We start from the raw sequence: 22,258 nt of genomic DNA, 5'->3' as shown, positions 1-22,258 counted from the left end.
TTGCCACTCCACACTGATACTACTATTACTTTGGTAGAATTAGGTAGTCAAGCCCTATTTAAAATATTTTGGAAATCATGTTTCTGTGTAAGGAAAACGGTTTAAAAATTGAGTGTATGTTTCTGGAATTGTTTTTTAGGCATCAGTAAATGCAGATATACTCTGAAGTTGGTTATTCAGAAAAGTGTAACAAATTTAGTGCCTGAAGAAAGGGTCTTTTGTGAGATGTAAAGCAAGCATATACTATTTCTGATTAGAAAAAATGAAAACATTGTCCTCATGATTATACTGAAAGGAACCCCATCAACTTAAAGTCTAACAAGTTCCATAAAAAAATTAATAGTCTTGGCTAAAAATTAGCTTTTCTTTTTCACTCTGTTGTTACTCTATCCTAAAATTTTATTAGTAATGATTGCAGATTATAAAATGTCCAACCATATATATGATTTTGTCATCGTTGGTGAAATTTTATCAGCTTCTGCCATGTATTTAAGACATCTGAGTTGGATTCCATGTGTAAAACACGGCTAAGGCAACATTTTCATGAAGAGGTGCCAAAAATTGCAGCCTCAAGTTCAGGTTTAGATAGCTAAGTAACAGCTTGATTTCCCCAGGTGCCACTCACCCGTTAGCTTCCACTGACTTCAAAAGAAGTGTTGAGATCTCTACACTTTGGAGATTTGGAAACAATCGGTGCCTCCAAAAAAAAAGGCAGGAATTTGAGCCTTACACATTTTTGTCTGTTAGCCACCTGCATACTCAAAAGAAATACGGAAGTGATTCTCAGTTTAGGCCACAAACTCAAGTATTAAATGAGTATGGTCATTCACAGCAGGAAATCAATAGTCTGCCTGTCTGGGTGATGTGCAGTCTTCATCATCAGAGTGAGATGCAGAGCTGCCTTGATAATGCACTGAGTCTTTCATAAAGACTAAATGCATTACTTTCACACTTGCCTTTTACTGGTACTTGCAAATTGGACAATTTGGTTGGCTCAGTTTTGTGCAAAAAGTGCTAAAGAACAATAAAAACTCACGAAAAAAGTATTTCTCTGACTTTTTAACCTAACTGGTTATTTGGGAAGTTTAATGGGTTGCCAAAGACAATAGATACTGAGTAGTAGAAAGATGTCATTTCAGACAAACCAGCTGCAATTGAAAACAATGCACAACAAAGCCCAACACCAAACAGTACGTTTTTTCCTAATAATGAGTTACATACATGTGTTATTCCCAACTATGACAAAATGATGATGCTAGTACTTCCCTGCAGCTTTCAGAGCACCTGTGAGCTCATTTCATGAGGATGCCTAGACATATAGGCCGCTAGCAGGGATATCACCTACTCTGTCTTATACAAACATAGGTCCGAAGGACTCAAGCATCCTTTGTTGAGTAGGGAAGGATTTAGGTATATTATTAAATATTTTATGAAATGAGACATGGGTGAAAAGAGAACTCCTGGTGCTGAGAACCCTTTGCGAGTCTGCCCTGCAGAAATCCTCTCCTTCAAATACTCTATCCATTAAAATCGATTTCCATGCTTCAGGGGCAATCAAAACCCGTGACATGTCCTGGAGCTGAGCAGAAGGCTGAACAAGTCCTGTGGGGTGTAAAGTAGCCAGCTCTGTCCCTAATGACCGGCTGTAACCCAGAAAGTGATGGTCAAACAGACTGTGCGAGGTGTAGGGCAGGAGAGACAGATGAGGTTTCACAGGTAACTGTGATGAACCCCAATTTTTGATTGAAAAGTTGAAAAACAAAGCACATACATAGATCTCTTGAATTTAGAGTGACAGTTGCCACAGTGGCCTTGCCCAGGCCATTGGGCAAGCTCCCGCTCAGGGCTGCAGCTCACGTGTTGCAGCTCACGCTCAGGGCTCCGGCTCCTCTGTCCTGCAGAGCTGCCCCTGGGAGAAGCTGTGCCTCTTAGCAAAGGTTAGCCAGGTGGAGAGTCATGTTGCGCACCCCTCTTCCTCCTCCTTTTTCTTCAAAGAATGACAGTCGGTAATTAATATTGGTATACTCGATTTGAAGCTTTGTGGTCCTGCAGCAGACTCCCATTGGGGTGGGTATTCACAGGATGTGGAGAGCTGAACAGCCTTGAACTGAGCATTTTCATACTCTGTGAATTTGCTGCAGCTGCTGTACTGTGAGTGCATGCATTCATGTGTTTACATCGTTTACAATACTGGATTAATTTGAGAACTGTTTATCATTTTAATGGAGTGGAGAGAGAGACATTTGAAGTTCTCATCATCCTTTTTACTTAGTATTTATTACACACAAAAAAGATAGAAAACAATTTCTGAAGGCTATGAAGGTGAAGTTAGGAAACGCCACTGCTGTAATACCTACGCTTGGTCCCCTTGTGTGTAGACATTGTGATTTGTTATTTAAATGAGATCCTTTTAACCTAACCTCTTTGCACAGAATTTTCCAGATGCGTAATGAAAAAATACAAAATTCCAGCCTGTGTTAATATACTGAACGCAACACATGCTATCAGAACTGTTTATGGTCATTTAAATTCTCCACAGCCACCTTGGCCAGTTGAGCTAACAGGGTAACTGGTAAGAGTTGACTGTCAGCTACTTGTCCCCTCTGTGAATCGTTAGTCAGGACTGGAATATGCCCTCAGCGCCGTAGTGAGACTTGAGAAATCAAGGGTCTTATACCTGCCCTGAAGAGCATTCCTCTGGTAAATTCAAGTAGCGAAGTCTTAGAAGTATTTGAGTTTTTCAGAGAAGAAACAGTTTTGATTTTGTTTTTAATATAAGCAACATAAAACAGTGTTTAGCCCCATTCATATAAATGGCTATATAAAGCAGCGCAGTTATAAAAACCGTAACAACCTGCCTCCCCCATCTCCTCCATTGCCAACAGTGCTCAGAAGTAGGGTTAGGAGGCTATCCAGCAGTGAAAGTTGTTTAAGTTTGATAACCCTTAGAATCAGCAATATCTGATCTATGAGATGCAGGCATAGTCCACAGGCTCTACTCGGTCATAACATTCTCATATGGTACGTCTTACACCCTGTGTTTCTCAAACATCTCACAGTCTAAAATGTAGTGCACAAATCGATGGGACAAGCTACCAGGGAAGGAGTGAAAGGAACAGACTTTTTAGTTTGAAAGGTACACAATTTACTTGGGGGGCGCTTGCCTCTTTTTCTCTCTCTTCGCTACAACTGGTAGTGTCATCAGAGAAGTTGAAAAAAAAAAAATATTTAAAACCAGACACATTCCAAAAGTATTTTATTTTCTTGTCTGAATTTATAAAATAAGGTATATGCAGAAAGAATAAAAAAGCAAGCAGTACAGTTTTTGCTGAAAAACATTAGGTTTTGATAGCTCAAGTGATTTAAATTAACAGTAATTCATTTTTTGTAGTTTATGTCAGGTGTGGTGGAATGGTAAATGTGCTTTAACCAAACTGATTAATCAAGTGAGCTGTCATCCAGCAAATGATCAGACAAAAAGTGGAGCAGTACCAGCAAAAACATCCAATAAGCCAATAACAGATCATGAAAGATCCTCGTCCTGAGAATCACCAAGGTCACTCTGTTAGCTATTGCTTATCTTTAGAAAGGTCATAGGGATACAACAAGGAAGACTAATTACTCTTTGAGCCTTAAATAACTAAGAGCATCCTTTAGAGTTCTATGAACTGATTATGTTGATATATACAGATATAGGTTCGTCTAACTCTGGGAATAGCTGTATGCATACCTAGTGGATCACTCTGTGGATTGAACTTAAACCATGGAAAGGCATTCTCAAAAAAAAAAAAGAATATCCACACAAAATTAAATTCAGCAGATTTCCATCACAGGCAAACCCTCAATATCTTTTCAATCAGCAACTCTTTTATGAAATCTAGTGGCACATGTTCCAAAAATTATTATCCAATTCTTCTTTATTTTCAAGCCATACTCAACTGCACATTTAAAAAAGCAGCTAATTGTTTTTCTTCTACTGTATTTTCCTTTTAAGTCCTACGTGTTCTAAACGCATTTAAACTAGCTTTAAAAATATGAAGTTCTGCATATGTTCAAAGCAATAGATCTCAAAGATGTTAATTAGGCCTGGATGTAGAAATATATCATGTTTCATAAAATAGTTAGGAACCTAAACCTATTTGTCACATATAATTCTGAAAGTTCATTTCCACTACCATTACGAACAACTCAGGAAGAGGGTACGCTTTGAAGTACAACTATGATTGATTAGACTAAAGAAATTCCAGTGCTTCGTTGTGTACTACTTTAATCTTTTGAAAAGTGAATGAACAGCAGATGGCCTAATAAAGACACTCTGTATGTTTGCCCAGTATGGATTTGCTCTGAAGAGATTGGTTCAACACTTTAGAGTACATATATTTGGAATACATCTGTCTTAGTCAAGACAGATGGCTAAAGGAAAGAGAAACTTCCAAACACTTGGAATTAATCCAGTGTGAGCACTGCTTCTGAATGAAATTTTAATGGGATATGACTATTGTTCTGTTACCTTTCTTGGAAGAATGCAGCTCTGAATATTGTAGACATACACAATTTTGATGGCTGCTGGACAGGACTGTTTAGGCTTACTTTTGAAATAAAAATATTGTTGTTAGTGGATGTGTTCTAATCTCCGTGTTGATAAGCAATCATTGTATTCGTTTTCTAGTAGTTAATCCTGTATCTTCCATCACCTAAACTGACTAAAATTAGCCACACCATATAAAATGTATTTTTCCTATACAGTATTAAAATTAAGCTTGTTACTGTGAGACTTTAAAAGTATGTGTACGTTATTTCAATCCCGTACAATACTATATGTTAAATCACAAGATTCTTTTTAACTACCAATTTTAATACAGCTTGCAAATTTGAAAGACCTGTGGTGTGTGGATCACAGATGATGTACGAAATATATGCCTCTGCAATATACTCAGAAAGATGTCAGTCAAGCTGAAAAAGCATGACACACCCATACCAACTAAAGAGTTCTCTACAACGATGAATGATTTAGGAGTTTTTTAATTTTGTATTAAGATGTTGCAGTTCAGGTGACATCTACTTTGTTGAAAAGCTGTCCATTGCAATAAGCTTCTCTGCTAATGTTGCTGCATTAGTATTCAGACTGTTTGGCTGTATTGGTCTCATGATGTTTCTAACTGCTCTACTCTTGTTTTCTGTTTTGCAGTAATAACAAGTAGTGGCTACAGCCCAAGATCAGCGCACCAGTACTCTCCACAGATATATCCCTCCAAGTTAGTGTCTGCACCTCTTCTAGTCTTTTATAGGGAATTGACCTTGGCTGTAGGCAGTTCTGTGGCTTGTTGCAAACAAGTGTTAATCAGCAGAAGAAACAGAGAGAAAGGAAAATACTTAAGCCTCAGTACTGCCTCCATTATAGCTCGCTCTCCAACTCTTTTTTTCCTCACGTGGCTGCAGAGTAAGATCCTGCTCTGTGCAGTATTGCTGCACAAGAAATACCCTTGGATATCTGCACACAACAGAAGGAAAAATTCGGACCATTATGTTCTCAGACATCAGCATCTTAAAAGTGCTGGCAATGTATACAGACATACTTTGAAGAAGACAGTTTATATTTAGAGATCACAATTGCATGTGCAAGATGTGTACTGAGGGGTAACCCTGTCACAGACCCTCCCAGTGCCAGCATTGCCAAATGCTTCCAAACATTCCACAGTCATGAACCACCCTTTCCTCCTCCTTCTCCGATATCATAAGATTTAAAAAATCAAATAAATTGGATTACTGTTTAATCTCTTTTTTTTTAATTTTTAAGCCAACAGGCGTTGTTAGGAATAGAAAATTTCTTTCACTTTTTTTTGAGGAAAACAGACTCTTGGGCAATCACACGAATCCAGGAGTGGGAAGTTTAGGAAAAAGCACTGAAGATGTTACATGAAACTGCTGCAGATGGCAGTCTGTTAGTTTGCCTGTCCTACGATCAGTGTTCTTTGTGCACAAGGGTGCTTGATTCCAGTATGCCGTCTATTTGTTTCCGTGTATTTGATACAGCTACCTGTGTGACTGATATAGAGAAAACCTGGAAATTGTAGCTGATTAGGCTTTTTCAAGTTTCTTTAACAAATTTGCATTCATATCATGGTAGCCAATATTTATTGATACAGAAAGTAGGTGCCTGAACTAAGAACAGCCCTCATTCCACTTAAAACAGGATTTGGCAAACTATATCAGATACTTTTGGCCAAATACATTACAAAGTTTAATAGAATTTTTACTCTACTGTTATAATTTATTGGCATCTAAATTAATGAGTAATCCTTTTCTGATAGTAACTGCTGCCAACTGTACTGAACTAATTAGAAAGAAAACATTTAAAAAAATTAGAATCTGAAATTTAGTCATGGCTTTTAACGGCCAGGTTTCAGTTAGCATAATTCTGCAGAGTGTGTTTATTCAACTCTTGGTCCATAAAGTCTTATTTGACTTACAAAACAATCCAAGACAAATGTTTCTCTGTATGTTTTTGCAACTCTGGAGGGCAAAAATTTTAAACTTGATTTTATTCAATCTCTCTATAAAACCCCAGTATTCATAAATAAAAGACCATTTTTATTTCCATTCTATTTCCCAGCCCATATTTTCCAAACGTTTCAAGCCCATCTGGTTACCAAAGTATTGCTGTCAATATTTTTCATGCTGCTCTCAATGGGCACGATCCATCTCCCACTGAAGCCAGAGGCTAGATGTCTGTTGAAGCAGAACTGTACACAGAGGACATAATGTAGTAGCTTTAATGTTCACCTCTATATTTCCTTTATTCTTCTAGTCCAAGTTTCCCTCCACTGGATTAAAAAAGCATGGGGGCTTTTCTGATTTAGGCGTGCTGATCTTGGCTGAAAGGGGTCAAATCCATATAAAGCCATATAGCAGTGGCACAGTCCACCTAGAGCTGGACACAGTAGCTTGAGAATTAAATTGTAGTGATGGGACAGCACAAAATATTCACCACGCCCTGGAGAATGTGAACTGGAGTGGTTTTCAGCTTATTTCAGTGGGGGATGGAATAAAACCCAGAAGAGGAACAGTTGGCAGAATAATGAACTGCCTTTGGACATCTTTAAAGCTTTTTCTTTACTTTATTGCTTGAATCAACATACAAAGTATTTGTTGCCACAGTAATGCTATTTTTCCTAATATTTAGGCCCTATCCACACATTCTTTCTACACCAGCAGCTCAAACAATGTCTGCCTATGCCGGACAAACTCAGTATTCAGGAATGCAGCAACCAGCGGTCTATACAGCCTACTCACAGACAGGACAGCCGTACAGCTTACCCACTTACGGTATTTGACCTCTTATTACTTCACCTTATGTAGAAGTAAGAGCAATGCTGACGTGAATGTTTTTTGCTTTCTTTTTTATTTTATTTTCCCAACTGTAAGAAAATACTTTAAAGAATCAGTTGAAAATTAATTTCTTACACAGATTTGGGTGTAATGTTGCCAGGCATCAAGACGGAAAGTGGGCTCTCGCAGACCCAATCACCACTGCAGAGCGGGTGCCTCAGTTACAGCCCAGGGTTTTCCACCCCACAGCCAGGCCAAACACCCTACTCTTATCAGATGCCAGGTGAGTAGCCACCACCGTCAGGGCTCACCCCATCCCGCTGCTGCCAACGGCCCCCTCTTCCCTCATATTCATGATAAATTTTCCATTCATTTTTGCGAACTCCATCAAGTACACTTATCATTGGCAGCTACTTTTACCTCTAAAATTTAAAGCTGAGTATTTTTTCCAGTACTAATACACATATATGTATTCATTTTGGTCATCTGTTAACTAAATCTGGTCATGCAATGCCACCCCTGTTTGCACCTTCATTTTTTTATGGGGTGAAATCACATGGCAGGACTGGAAGCATTTGTTGCATTTATTAGTGTACACAACTCACTTTTCCTTGTTTCCATGTTTCTGAGTATGACTTCATTTGATAGTTGTTTCTCTTTGGATTAACATAATTTGTTAGAATTTCTCCTTAATTCATATTTATTCTTTCATTTATTATTCAATTATTAATTCACTTATTATCCTTTGATCATTGATAACCTGTTTTATTTGGATAATTTCTAAGCTTCTTATACAATGGTTAATCTTTTAAATATTACAACTACAATATGAATTGTCTGACTTACGTTGAAAACAAGGACATGCCTCATTACAGATCGATTAAAAACACTTGTATCATTAAAATAGTCTTTGAAAAGTTTTTTGTTTCATAAGTGAACATACACTAAAGTGTTAGAAATGAAGGCAAAAGAGAAAAACAATATTTAAGGAGAGGTGAGACACTGCAATAAATTGAAAAATGCTTTCTTGATACGTGTAATGACTTACTGCCAATAGTTTCCTTGCATGGTGTGAAGAAGAATGTGTGCCTGTATGTGTGGAAGTAGCATTTCATTTCTTTTAAAGTTTCATTACAATATTTTATTGTTTAAACAGAAAATAAAAGTTGTTTGTTCTTCTGATTCGTCTATATCTTAAAATGGAATATTGTGTTTAGAATTTTATTTTGATTCACAAGCAAGTTCTCACAGTTCATTGTGTTTTTTAATTTTAGGTTCTAGTTTTACACCATCGTCCACTATTTATGCAAACAATTCTGTTTCAAATTCTACAAACTTCAGTAGTTCACAACAGGTATGAACATTAACATTTTTGTTTGTCAATTACAAAAGGATTTATATAACTCCAATGATAGCACATTATTTTAATTTAGATCTGTTATGTTGCATTAGACTCACTGTGGTTTGATGCTATTTTCTGTGGAAAGCGATCAAAATCCCAGTGGAAGCCTAGTTGCGTCTTTTGGCGCTTAAATACTTCAGCAACCTCCCTGTAGTCTTTTAGTAAATATCCTTAAATTAAAAAAATGTTAAATATCCTTAATTTTAAAAAAATCTAAACTAAATCCCCAAAACTCTTGCAAAAGTCATATGGGTGCACACTTAGAAATACCTAATGGAAAATCACTTGTTACTCTGCTTAATTAAGTACTCTGCTGCATTTGCTGTTTTAGGATTATCCATCATACACAGCTTTTGGCCAAAATCAATATGCACAGTATTACTCAGCATCAACATATGGTGCATATATGACCTCAAACAACACGGCTGATGGCACTTCATCATCATCATCAACCTACCAGTTACAGGACTCTCTCCCTGGCCTGACTAGTCAACCAGGTACAGATCTACATTCAGGTGAAAACAATTTTTGTATTTTATTCTGTACTTGTATAAAGACAAGATTTCCATATCCACCTTGTATGAATATTGACATTTTAAGCTCATGCCTTTCAGAAAACTTTATCATGCAAACTAGCCAAAATAGGCTTTTTTTTTTTTGTTTAGTTAGGAAACCTGTCTAGTTTGTTTGTTAGTTAAATAAAGCTCTTTGCAGACTGAGATGGTTGTCTGTGGAAGGAGAAGGCCTGAAAAAAGTTACAACAGTCTGGTCGGGATCTGTTAGTACTGAAAACAACCGTACAGTAACAAACTTTTAGTAAATTTTGAAATAAAAATTCAGTGAGCTCTCCTATTACTGACAGTGGAACATTCCTGTATCCACCTACACGTTCTGAAGTATTGCTGTAAAGAATTTAAAACAAGGTGCTGTTGTTCATTTAATTATGCCCCAATCATGCTAGCAAGAGTACATGGGCTTTATTCAAATGTATACCAGCCGTGCTTGCTAATTCACAAGTTTAGGTAACTAAGAATAGAGCAATCGGTTACTAGCACAAGTGCCTTTAAAAAAATAGCATTGAAGTAGTTGAACTTGCAAAAAGAACGTTTTCAGGAGCCGTCAGGAGACTCGATTTGCCTGCCCAACTCTGCCCCCTTGTGCGCATCCACTGCAGCACAGTATTTTGTTGCACAGTTCTGTTCTTAGGGCACCGGTGCTGGATAATGGCAGCTCTTCATTTTTTCTCATTATCGTTATAACCCAGTTCACAGTCATCCACCTGCTCCATTCTATGTGTTCTGCAAACACAAATGTTAATATGGATTTCTTTTTTTTTTTTCCATGCTAGATTTCTAAGTTCCTGAACATCTCACCTATTTATTTTCCCCCATTTCACATAAATGGGACTAAAGTAAAGAAAAATTAAAACTATGTACTTGAAATTACGCATAGTAAAGTGCAGAGCTATGAAGATCTTGGTGGGCTAGTTTAGGAATTCACAGCCACTGTGAGACGAGTGTGGTAACCTTACTGGGTGAACAGAGCCTGCTTTTTCATGCTCACTTTCCTGTATTGTTTCTATTATATAGGAAGTTCTTAAAGATCTAGCTCAGTATTATGTCATGTATTCATAACCTAAATAGCCTACTAAGGCTAAGGGTAATACTGTGTAGAAAAGTATAGGCAAGGCCTCATACTTCATGTAAGCTGCTTAAATTCATTAAAAACATTGGAATTTTAATTGCATTAGTTGAAATTTTTCCTTGCCGGCTGTTTTCCTCAGGCTGATTTTTAAAGTGTGTGTGCACGCATGCACGCGCGTGTGCACATGCATGTTTGTGGTATAGCATGATATAGTATGGTATGGAATGGATATGGGGAGATACACATTCCCTTGGTTTTTGATGAAAGTAAAAAATGTTATTCAGTAGTCTCAGAATGCAAATTTAGGAAGAAAAAGCTAAGAGGTAACTTGAAATCAACGGAAATTTCAACAGTTGCAGGACATCCATAACAGACACAAATCATATGTAAAGTATTTTTAAAAGAGTGGGAAGAGTACTCACAGCTAATGTTTTGATAATGTGCATGTTCTGTGTACTTCTCTTTGTTCCTTTGTTATTCCTCCATATTTTTATTTGAGAAAATCAGACATATTGTCTGTGCCTTGTGTATCTGTGTTTCCTAGAAATGCTGTATAAATTTATCATGTATTACAAACTCCCTTAGTATTGAATAACATTGACAAAAGAAAGGAATCTTACACAGCTTGAACAGGTTGAAAAAATATTGAAGGCTTCACATCTATGAAGCAGTAAGGATTTTTCTTGTTTGTGAATTGTTTAAGCATATGAACTTGTTTTCCTGTTAAGTAGGTTGTGAATCTGAACTTACAAATCTGCCCACACACTCCTTATTTCTGTGAAGCGTTGCACTGATCATGCGACCCTCTGCTAAGAGTGCAACACCCACTTTGCGAATACATGACATGCCTGTGCCCTTCTGTGTCATTGTAAAAATAAATTTCCATCAGTGAGGTGCAGTGTCTTAGAGATCACTTCAGATACAGTAGATCATACTGCAGAGCGTCAGCACTCACCGTGTTCACTTGCTGTCTAACAGGCCTTTATTGCTCAGTTCTTAAGACTTACTCCAACTAAAACCTAAGATTAAACACAGCAAGGCAATTCAATCTTCTGCCATCTCTGCTAGCTATTAATTCAAATAACTAATCAAAGCCTCTAGTACTCTCCACACATACAGGATTTCTTGTTTTCATAATAAAGCCCCATCAGATCAAGAGTTAATATCAGTTACAATTTTATTTATTGACCAAGTAAAGAAAATGAGATGAAAATTGAAGTAGACTTAGCTCTTTCTGCTACTCATAACAAGCAGTAACACATTAATGAGCCAGGAAAAAAGAGGTTTGTAATGTTGAAGCCATCTTCTGGCTGCTCCTTCTGCTAAGAATATGTAACAAAAGTCAATCCATAAGGAGAGTTTGAAGGGGCTCAGAAGTTCATCCATCCCACATCTGTGTAAGGCTCAGCTCCTTACCCTTCCCATGGACTTGGCTTCTGTGTTTGTATTGTGCCTGCTCTACATTAAGATTTTTCAAAATGCACTCGTTACCACAGAGTATCTGTGAGACAAATAGGTATCTACGGGGGCACTTCATCTCATATTGGGATAAGCCAGGAGAATCCTTAAAGGATTCTGCCTCAGGAGATGAGTACATTTGAGTATATTCGATGAGTACATGAGTACATTTAATCTAGGGTGGATAAAATTCTAGCAGAGGAAATAGGTCTGTAGGGAGCCTGAGTAAAAGCCTCATGTTTAGGCACCTCACTTCCATATGTCCAGAGTTAGGCGAGGTGATATCGTAGGATATTAGCTCCAATTCGGTTACTGGGATGCAGCAGAGCTTGGTCTCTCTTCATTTGGTACCCACAGTGAAGTCACCCTTTGCAGCTTCTCCAGGAGATGGCGTTATGACAAACAGCGCAAAGGTCTATATGCAGACTGTGCCCACACCTCTTTTCTCCTGGTTAAGTGGCACAACTGTGTTTTAACAGGGAGGAGTGGATGTTCACATCAAACTACAGGTGGGAAACACTGTTCTGGATATGAAAGACCACCTCTTTTTGTAACAGTGGTGCTGTAGCTCCCTGTCCTCTAACTGGAGCTGCTGCAAAGTCTCCACGGCATGGAAGGCTTCATGCTGGACATGAACCAGCATATGAACATCTGTGATAAAGTGGTCGTTCGATGTTCTGGTTTTAATATTTTCCTCTTGCTTTACTGGATCTCTGATGCTGCTCATAGTTCCAGTGGGAAAAAGCTATGAAGTATATTTATTAGGCATGTGTTGAATATTGGAAAAGCTAAAAAATTTCAAACGTTGCGATAAAAATTACTGTCTAATATGAGCTGCAGTAGGAACTCTTCATGAGAGTAAGGTTTTCAGTATTCTTTGGTACTAGAATTTCTCACATTCTTTTATTTTACATGGCTGAATTTTTAATAAGTTTTCCTTTTATCAGCATTGACCTCATTTCTAAAGCAAACGGAGGACAAGAAAATGCAGTTGCTCCTTTAGCCTGCTGTTGGTAAAAAGCAAATCAAGCAATTAAGCCTACAGTTGTTCAAAAAACCATGCACTACTGACTTCTGCAGTTCTAAAATAGATGCATACCTTGCGTTCAAGTAAGAGACAGCTGCTCATTCTGATTTAGAGATTAGTGTAATGAAATAAAGTTGGCTTTAAATATCTAGAACTTACAAGGTACAGTGATTAGTTACAGTACTGATTAATGGATAGTTATGCAATCATGTACAGTGTTGACCCAAGCAGAAGCCTGGGGCAACTGGTAATGGCTAATGCTAAATGAAAATTGAAGTTATTTACTTCAGTTGTTAGTTACTTTCAGAAAAGATTTAGAACAGGGCTTTTTTATATATTTTATTTTTGGTAGATTAGAGTAAACACAGTCATTGAGAACAGATGTTTTAATACATTACTGCAGAACTGAGTCTTGATTTTGTTGTGAAATGTTGAAATGTTATAAATATGAAGACTTTTGTGGTAAGAATGTAAACATTCATCTTCACTTATTTAATTTTTGCCTTTTCATTTCTGGGGTTTTGTTTTGGGATATTTTTTCCACTCTGTCAGAAAAATTTAGGAAATTATATTTTCGTACAGAACTCTGGCATACTCAGAACTTCTTTTGAAGTCAGTGTAGGTTTTTGCTGCATGAGGATTCTGGTTATGAAGCATCTTTTTGTACATTTGTACATTTACCAAAGTATATTTTGCTGTTCTTCTTATGGAGAAAGAACTAAGATAATGTGACCTTATTGATCGCTCCGCTGCCTGCAGTGTCCTTACTGACATCAACACTGTGCTGGGAATAGAAATGATTAGTCAACAAGAACTCTCTCTCGGTTCTGTAGGGACAAAGTAAAAACAGCATGGGGACATTATTCATTAGATATTATTATTGCTGCTCATTTGTTGGCAAATGAGAGTTTTGGCTGAAGAGAAACTATTATAGAATGCATATGATCCTTATCCAAATCAGGACAGACCTACCTAAAATGATATCTGGAATAAATTCTCAAATTGCAGTTTTGAAAATCTCTTCTTACCTGCTGCCTGAAAGTTCGTCTCTGTTCTGCACAAGCAGAGAAGCACATTGGTTTCGCAATATTGAAGCAGTCATCACCTAGTTCGAGAAAAAAGCAGTAGTATCTTCTTCCAGTCGATAGCAGAATAATTTGAGTACTTTCCCAGGAAGTGAGAGAGACAGATTTGATTTCCTCCTGTTTCATGGAGGATTCATCACCTTCCACTTGAGGGCACAGGGATGTGGATTCTTGGTCATGAAAATATGTCTTTATACTTCATGTATATCAGTCATTCAGTCAAATAAACCAGCGTGCCCTGGAAGAGGCAGTGGAACCTAGATATGTGCTTCTCCAGGTAAATGTCCTAATCAATAGGCTCAGGAACTAACATTCTTCTTGTTCTCTCCTTTCCTTGAATCTTGAATTCTTTCCTCACAATGTCTAGAACTCCCATTCAGGAATGTGACATTATGGGCTTAAATCTTATTCTTCCAAGAAATACACCGGTATTTTCCCAGTCAAGATATATAAATATATCTTCCCAGTGTGTTTATTTTAATAATCTTCTGTATGTAGTTCACTGTAAGGTATAAATAAATGATGGAAGAGATTAAGAATTTAACTATTGTTTTACATTACGCACAGACTCTTAATTGAGACTGCAGTCTATTTTTTCTTCTTAGAGCCTGCTAGACTAGAATTGTTTTCTTTTTTGTTGTGGAGGGAGAATGAGGTGAATGACTTAGCGAAGATCACAGAAACATTCAATCATTCACGTTGGAAGGGACCTCTGCGGGTCTTTTGATCCAACCCGCTCATGGACGAGCCAACTTAGATCATGTTGCTCAGGGCTGTGTCCAGTCGAGTTTTGAGTATCTCCAAGGATGGAGAATGCACAGCCTCTCTGGGCACCTGTCCCAGGGCCAGACCACTCTCACAGTGAAGGAATTTTATCTTGTATCTAACAGGAATATCCCTTGCTGTGATTTCTGTCTGTTGCTTCTTGTCCTTTCTCTGGATACCTCTGTGAAGAGTCACTCAGCCTTTCCTCCTATGTGCGCAGCCCCTTAACTGTCTTGGTGGCCCTCACCTGGGCTAACTCCAGTTTGTCAATATCTCTGTTGTATTTGGGGACCCACAACTAGACGTTTTTCCAGACGTGGTCTTGCAAGTTCAGAACGGAGCAGAAAAATCACTCTCCTTGATCTGCTGGCCACTTTCTCTGTTGCCTGGTGGACTTTAGTGACCTTCGTGATGCTCCTTTGTAAAAATGAATAATGTTCAGATTCCAGCTCAAAATCAGATGCATCATAGATGATTCTTGGGAAATGTTTGTACCAAGTGTTAATTTATTCTGCAGATGTGCCATCATGAGCACTTTCAACAAATATTGCCAAAGTGGCCCAGAAACGCACAATTACATGCAGCACAAGGACTCCCTTGAATCAAACTCTGTAGTAAATGTCAGATCTAAGCTGTACCCTTTCCTTCTTTAATGGAGAAAAATCAAATCATTAATAGGATAGAGGATGAAGGAGGATTTATGTTGTTTAGCACTCAGGAACCTAGCCAAACTGCATTTATTGCTAGCAGTTCTAAAAGGGCACTGAAGGCACTGTGTTATGAAGAAAAGGATATTTTACGTTTACTGAGCTGTGGCATAAAAGTACTTTGTAAGGGGAAGTTCCATGACATCCATCCTGCAGTCTGTCTGTCTTACATAGCTACTGGTTTGTGATCACCTCTAAAGCCCTTTGTTACCAGCAGGGGCAAAGTAGATTAAATGGGTAAGTCAGGGATAGGCCTGAGTCTTAAGAGCAACTATGCCATGCCAGATCAAAGGTCCTTCTAGCACATCTTCTCTCTGACAGCAGACAATAGGTGATACTTAGAGAAAGATGATCAGAATACAAGTATGACTTCACCCTCTTTCTGGTAGTAACTGGAATATTGCATTTAATATTATGAATTTCCTCTGCCAATTTATGGGCAGAGTTAAGGTGGAAAAAAAAAAGTGAACTCTACTAAAGAGCAGGTGACATGGGAGGAGGAGATGAAGCAGGAGGCTGACTGGCTTTTCTGGTGCATGAGTGTGTGCCAAAGGGTGTTCTGGTAAAAGTAACACAGGACTTGGAAATAAGTCTAGCTGAACTCCAAACGTGGGAAATGAACTACTTCAACTAAAAGGCACCTCATTTTTTGAGAAGTCATTAGTGTGACTTTTAAAATACATCTTCCTTGGATCTATCAATATTTTGCATGTGCTCATGTGTATTTGTATATATGTCTGCACATACATATGTGTCATTTTAATCTTTCTCTTACTCCGCTAAGGTTTATAACGTTTCCTTGGTAAAGTCAAAAGTGTTTGTGGCATCTGCAGATTCCATCTACATAAGACAAACCATGTTATCACTCGTTTTATACAACTTCTTAGGTGCATCTTGTGGTTGAGTTTGCATACAGACATGTCTAGCTATGAGGAAAAAAAGTTTATTATTTAAAAATCCAGCACTAATTTTGCCATGAATGGTTGACTTTACAGGGGAGTTTGACACAGTGCAGAGCCCCTCCACGCCAATCAAAGATCTTGATGAGAGAACATGTAGGAGTTCTGGGTCAAAGTCTCGGGGTAGAGGGCGGAAGAATAATCCATCACCCCTCCGGACAGTGACTTGGAGGTATGCCTGTGGTACTTGATGAATGGTAATGTGGAGGTTTCTTCTGATGAAAAGTAAATTCTGAAAACTACAGCTGTGGAAATAGCTTAAGGCATTTTAGAAAACATCATGGACTCAGTCTCACTAACTGAATATAACAGATATTAGCTGCTGTTTTAACATACACGTACAATGAGACATTACTGTTCATTATGACAGTTAGGCAGAAAAGTAAATGTGATTCAGCCTTGCACTTTTTAGCTCTAAGATTGCTTCTTTCAGTTTCTCATGCAATAGAACCACAAAATTGTGAGACTTCTGTATTCAAAATTGTCACATTTTCTTTTAGTTTTTTGAATAGGAAATCTCAAATATATTGCTCAGCTTAATTACATGTATTTATGAATGCAGTGTAAATATGCAGGATCATCTGGCCATAGCGTTTGAAATACTTATGCACAGGTTTGTCCTTGTGCTTGTAAGTAATGTCAGTGGATTTCAATGAGGCAGCTTACATCAGTGAAGTTATGGCTGTACTTAAGTATGTGCAAGATTAGTGCCTTAGTGAAGAAATGTATCTGCCTAATATATGGAGTGAAAATTTAAAACACAGATAACCTCTTAACAACGGAGTAATTATAGTCTTATTACTCCTGTGTTAGCAGCGCGCTGCCTTACAGTGACAGGAGGAGGAGGAGGAGGAGGAAGTGGAGTGCCTGTGTGTGTGTGTGAAACACTCCAGCTCTGGCATCAGGGGAACGTGCTGCCCGCCAGCGCGGTGTGTCCCCTGCTGCCAGCAGACCGGCACTGGGAGCGAGCAGCCCTGGCCAGCCCCGCTGCTGTGCTTTCGCTGACCAGCTCCGGGTACAGCAGAAGACAAGACTGTTGCTGGGACTTGGCTGGCCACACAGCCACCTCTGGGGTGTCAGGGTGGGCTGCAGTGCTAGGCGCTGAATGTAAATGCCGTTGCTTTTATGCAGAAACTTACAAATTTTTTGCTTTTCAAAGGATTTAACTTTTCCAGTGAAAAGACTCTAACTTCTTACATTTCAGTTTTCCTGTCTCTTTTATAGTTTACCAGTGAAAACAAACCCCTTATCAATATAAGGAGTTTCTTTCCTTTTTTTTTTTTGAGTTAGAATAATCCGTTTTATCCTACGCTATTGTTTAAATTCTGTATGACATTATATGTGGCATATAGCAGTTTTGCCCAAGATTTAATTTTAGCTATACAGTAGCAATAAAGAAGAACCTTGAATCAATAAGACTTGCAGAGAAGTATCTGAGAGTACTGTTTATCCTTAAATTAAGTTAACAGTTGTGTTTGACTCCCATCATGTTTCTGAAATCTATGTTATACAGCTTTTTTGAAAAGCTTTTTAGAGGACAAATAAGAAATGGTTGAAGAGTTCAAAAGTTATTCTCCTTCTGACTTTTAACCATGCATGATACACCACTGTTCTTGCTGATTTTCAGAGAAAACCTGCTCGGTTAAGTGATTGGTTAAACTTTAGGACTCAGTTGACTTTTAGCCCCCCTGGGTGGGATGGTGGTGGGACTTTGATTTTATTTGTTTAATAATATTATCCTCACTTCTGTTTTCAGCGTGTATTTGTTTGGGATTTGGATGAAACAATCATAGTTTTTCATTCGCTGCTTACAGGATCCTATGCACAGAAGTATGGCAAGGTATGTGAGCCGTGAATTCTGCGTCGATTCACTGTGTCAGAGCTATCTGGCCTGCACATGTATGTGTTTCTCACCTTCTGTGTTCATCATGGCTTGAGTGAAGTTAGAGGGAAAGTGTACAGTAAACCCCATTTTCAGAGGGTTAATGTGAAAAAGTCAAGGAGAGAAATGAGACACAGACCCTAAGCACAATATATGAGGCAGGGCTGAAGTAGATGCTGAAAATGAGGGAAGAGTTTATAGAAGAGCAAGGATAAGGTTTCTGACGTACATTGGAAGAGACGTTGCAGGGAGATAATAGATGTAGTGGGCAAATGGCAATAACTGACAGTATCTGGATGCATAGAGGAAGAAATAAGAAATAAACTGGAGCGACGAGTGAATTTACGGGGAAATTGATGAATCAGGATGAGTAAGTAAGAAACTAACCTGTTTCAACGCCAGCTGTAGATTTTATTCTTTGACTCCCCAGCTTTTCCGTTGAATCTTTGGTTCCCTTGGCTGGCTCTGTGGTGAGTAATGCTGGGGAGTGAATCCCTCTCCCAAGCAGACAGTTTTACTCATCCTCTCCCCTCCGATGAGATCCAAAAGGAGTTCAGGTCATGGAACAGTGAGCAGGAGAGCAGGAGGAAGAGCGAAGGAGGCAGAGAGAGGCAGCTGCATCCTGCAGGAGCAGGAGCAGGAGATCCCTGCTGAGTCAGCAGCGAGCCCCGCTGTGCTGGTGGTGGGAGCCCAGGGAATGGTGCTCGGGCATGGGGAGAAGGGACTGGTGGGAAGACCAGTGTGTAGCAGCAGGAACAGACTGCTGGGAGGGATAGAGCTAAAGGCCTGGATAAAACAAAAAATTAGGGCAAATGTATGGAAGGGAAGAAAATGGACAGGGAGAATATTGGTATGTACATACGTGGATGTAGGTTTTCCAGGTGTTGTGCCATTCAAGTGTAATTAATACAAAGGTATTTCTTTTTAAGAACATAACCATGTCCATGCTAGGTCAGACGAAGGGCTTGTTTAGCATAAGTTTCCTGCCTCTTTATCCCAGCCAGAATCAGATGCTCAAGAAAAAGATGTGAGAAACAGTACATTAGATAAATGCTATCCACACCCACCTCCCCAGCCAGTGGGTTATAAATGTCCAAAACCAGAACCTGTGGATTATAACCACAGATGGGCCAGTCCTCCGTGTTTTGAGACATCTGTTTGTGGTTATTAAAAGAGAAAGCTAATAGAAAAACTCACAGGCTCAGGAAAAAATCTGAATTTTTGGAATGCTAAGATAAGGGTAGTTATTCATGTCTTGTAAAAAACAGCCTTGTTTGATTTGCAGCTTCACAGTGCCAAATCAGTGCACATTTCAATACTCTGTCAAAAACTCCTCTTCTGCTCTTTTTCAAGCACTGTAACAACAGTGACTTTGTCAGAACCATTTCTAACTTACAGTTATCAAAACAAGAGAGAAACCTAGCTGAACATGAACATTTGTATCACTTTTGAGTGTAGCCCATAGACTGCCACAGAACTTGCTGAATTTGCCCAGTGAGGCAGTCATTCCTTTCATCCTTTTTTGATTGTGCCCTTAGGATGTTTACATCTCCTGCGCCATCTCACATAATATATGACTGAAGTCCAAGTCAACTTTAATACAAAGTTTTAAAAATCAGAGCACATTTTGTAGCTCGCAAACTTCTATGGATAACTTTTAAAATTGTCTTAGAGACAGAAATACAAAATAATTCTTCTTGGTTTCTCACTGTGTTATGAGTAGGGTTATTTTAAAAAATCCCAGTACTACTGTTCTTTAAGAATCCATACAGAGTCCTTAGAAACAGTAATGGCATATTAACAGCCAGTAGTACTGACAGCAGATAAAGTCGGCTTGTATAAGCCAAGAGTATCTCAAGGGCAAGTGAAATTAATGTAGTTATGCTACTGAGATGAGCATCGGTAAACAAATGTCATGAACAACCATGAAGCAAAAGGAGAGGAATTCTTAAGTATAATCCTTTTCTTTTTTGTACTGATAGCTGTCATCCATACAAGTAGGGAAATATGTTCATTTCCAGAGACTGTAAAATAAAAGTAGTAGACCTTTTCGTTCCTGCAGTGACTACTTTTGCCATATATAGAGAGAACTCATTGGGAAGGCAATTGCCAATGAAACTCAAATACATACATATTGTTGACTGCAAGGAGGCTAGAGCAATAGGAAAGGGAATACAAGGAGAGCTTATCATGAGTAGGCTTTAACTTTTGCATGTCATTGAAGTGTTGCCTAAACTTAAGATGGGATGTGTCTGAGCCTAAGTGCCTAAGAAGTTAGACATGGGAGAAGGGAAAGATAGCACAGCTGAACCTCAGTCAGTCTCCGGTGCATGACCTCTTTAGCAGATGTGGCCCTTATCTTTTCTGCGTATGATTTCCATCTGTAAGCAAGGTCTTAATCCAGACTGAAGTCTGGATTGTTATGAGAATTGGGTTGCTATGGGAGTAAATACGCCATGAATTGTGAGGTTCTCAGTGGAAGTCTTGTGAGTACATAGGTCTTTCAAAAGTGTTGAGAGAGCTGTTTATCCTGGAAAGGTGGTATAAAATTGTTACTTCACAATAAAAAAAATTTCAGAGTAGTGTAAAATAATGGTGATACTAAATTATTGAATTGTGGTGATTTGCTATCTGATTTAAAAAAATAAAGGCATGTAATGTTACACAGATGCTCAGCTGTGCATACTATGTTCTTCTGTATGTATTTTGTGAGCCCATTTTGTATAATATAATCAGGTCACTCCCAAAAAAGAAGCCACAAAAAAAAAAAAAAAAAGAAATATCACAGGAAAAGCAGAGTTTTCCCCTTCCCTCATATTTAAATATTCTAAATGAGATTAGTGAGTCTTTAATGTGAACATTGCTTTAAGGGAAGGCATCTTCTTATACCAAGTGTGCTCACTTCGTACTTTCAAGGGGTGAGATGCTGGGTTTAGAGCTAGTGTGATTATACAGACAGGCAAGGATATTCGCCTTCAGTTCTTTCCCATCTACTCCTTGACATGTAAATGTTCATTCCCCTTTTCCACTAGCTCTTTACCCGATTTCTTGCAGTAACAGGCGAAACCAAAACATTCAGAAATTAGTCTTTTACTCCCTCTGCTCTGCTGCAATTCAGGCTGCTCAGGGAATGCAGTGAGGGGAGGTACAGCATGTGGAGGTGGCCATCACGCTGTTATGGTCAGGCGGAGGGACCAATGTATGAGAGCAGGAGTGCTTGAGACAAACTAGGAGACAAACAGTTTGTCTTTCAAAAGATTTCTACAGTTTAACAAGCGGTTGGAGTAGAAGAGAAAAAGGAAAGGCAAACCAACATCCCCATAGGCAACGGGGGCATCGTTGGCAGAGATTATGTGGGAAGGCCTGGATCCAGTAGGCAAGTTTCAGGTTATACATTTGTCAAGAGAACAACAGATTTCTGACTTATGCCTGAGCATTTCTGAAGTTGAGAATGGACACTCTCCTTGGTATATACTTGTCCAGTACTTTGCATGGTTATATAGGGCTGTTATAATAACCATGTTAAAAACAAAACTAGGGATTTGCTGAAAGGTTTAACTTGTTGGATGCAGCTGTAAGCATCTCATTTAAAACACAGGGCAAATTGCTGCTTCTTATCTGGGCACCAGTAGAGTATAGCTTTCAACTCCACTGAAGTGGGAGAGATTTGGCCAGAGGTTGGTCAATGCATCACTTTGATATTTAAAACATAAAACTTACCCAGAGGAATATTCTGTGGCTTGCTGTTTTCTACCTGTGGGTGTTTCTGTCTGACTTCTGGTGTAGTGGTTATTTTATTGGGCTGGTCAGAGCTAACATAAAAAGAGAATAAAAACTGCACTACACCTCTGTTAGGTTTCAGGGAAAACGTGCTGCCTTCCAGCAGTGAGAGTACCTCTCGATATTCAGCTCGTTTGCTCATCTGCTTCGTACTTCATAAAACTAGTTCATTTCTATTTTTAATTATTTACTGCACTAGCAAATTATGAACATTGGCATT

At 38.6% G+C, this 22,258-nt stretch overlaps 1 protein-coding gene across 1 annotated transcript in view; it reads left to right on the top strand.

The window, feature by feature from the left end:
• The window catches only part of EYA4 (EYA transcriptional coactivator and phosphatase 4), a 49,936-nt gene that overhangs the window by 7,470 nt on the left and 20,208 nt on the right, over nt 1–22,258 (top strand). Inside the window, 9 exon segments of the mRNA XM_050893554.1 lie at nt 5,189–5,255; nt 6,151–6,153; nt 7,184–7,326; nt 7,469–7,612; nt 8,604–8,683; nt 9,063–9,246; nt 16,413–16,523; nt 16,526–16,548; nt 18,133–18,216. Of these exon segments, the coding sequence (XP_050749511.1) occupies nt 5,189–5,255; nt 6,151–6,153; nt 7,184–7,326; nt 7,469–7,612; nt 8,604–8,683; nt 9,063–9,246; nt 16,413–16,523; nt 16,526–16,548; nt 18,133–18,216 (839 nt within the window).

The sequence above is a fragment of the Gymnogyps californianus genome, chromosome 3, assembly GCF_018139145.2.
Source record: "Gymnogyps californianus isolate 813 chromosome 3, ASM1813914v2, whole genome shotgun sequence".
NCBI classification, from domain to species: Eukaryota; Metazoa; Chordata; class Aves; order Accipitriformes; family Cathartidae; genus Gymnogyps; species Gymnogyps californianus.
The sequence above is the reverse complement of the archived record's forward strand: the minus strand, read 5'-3'. Positions and strand labels throughout refer to the sequence as shown.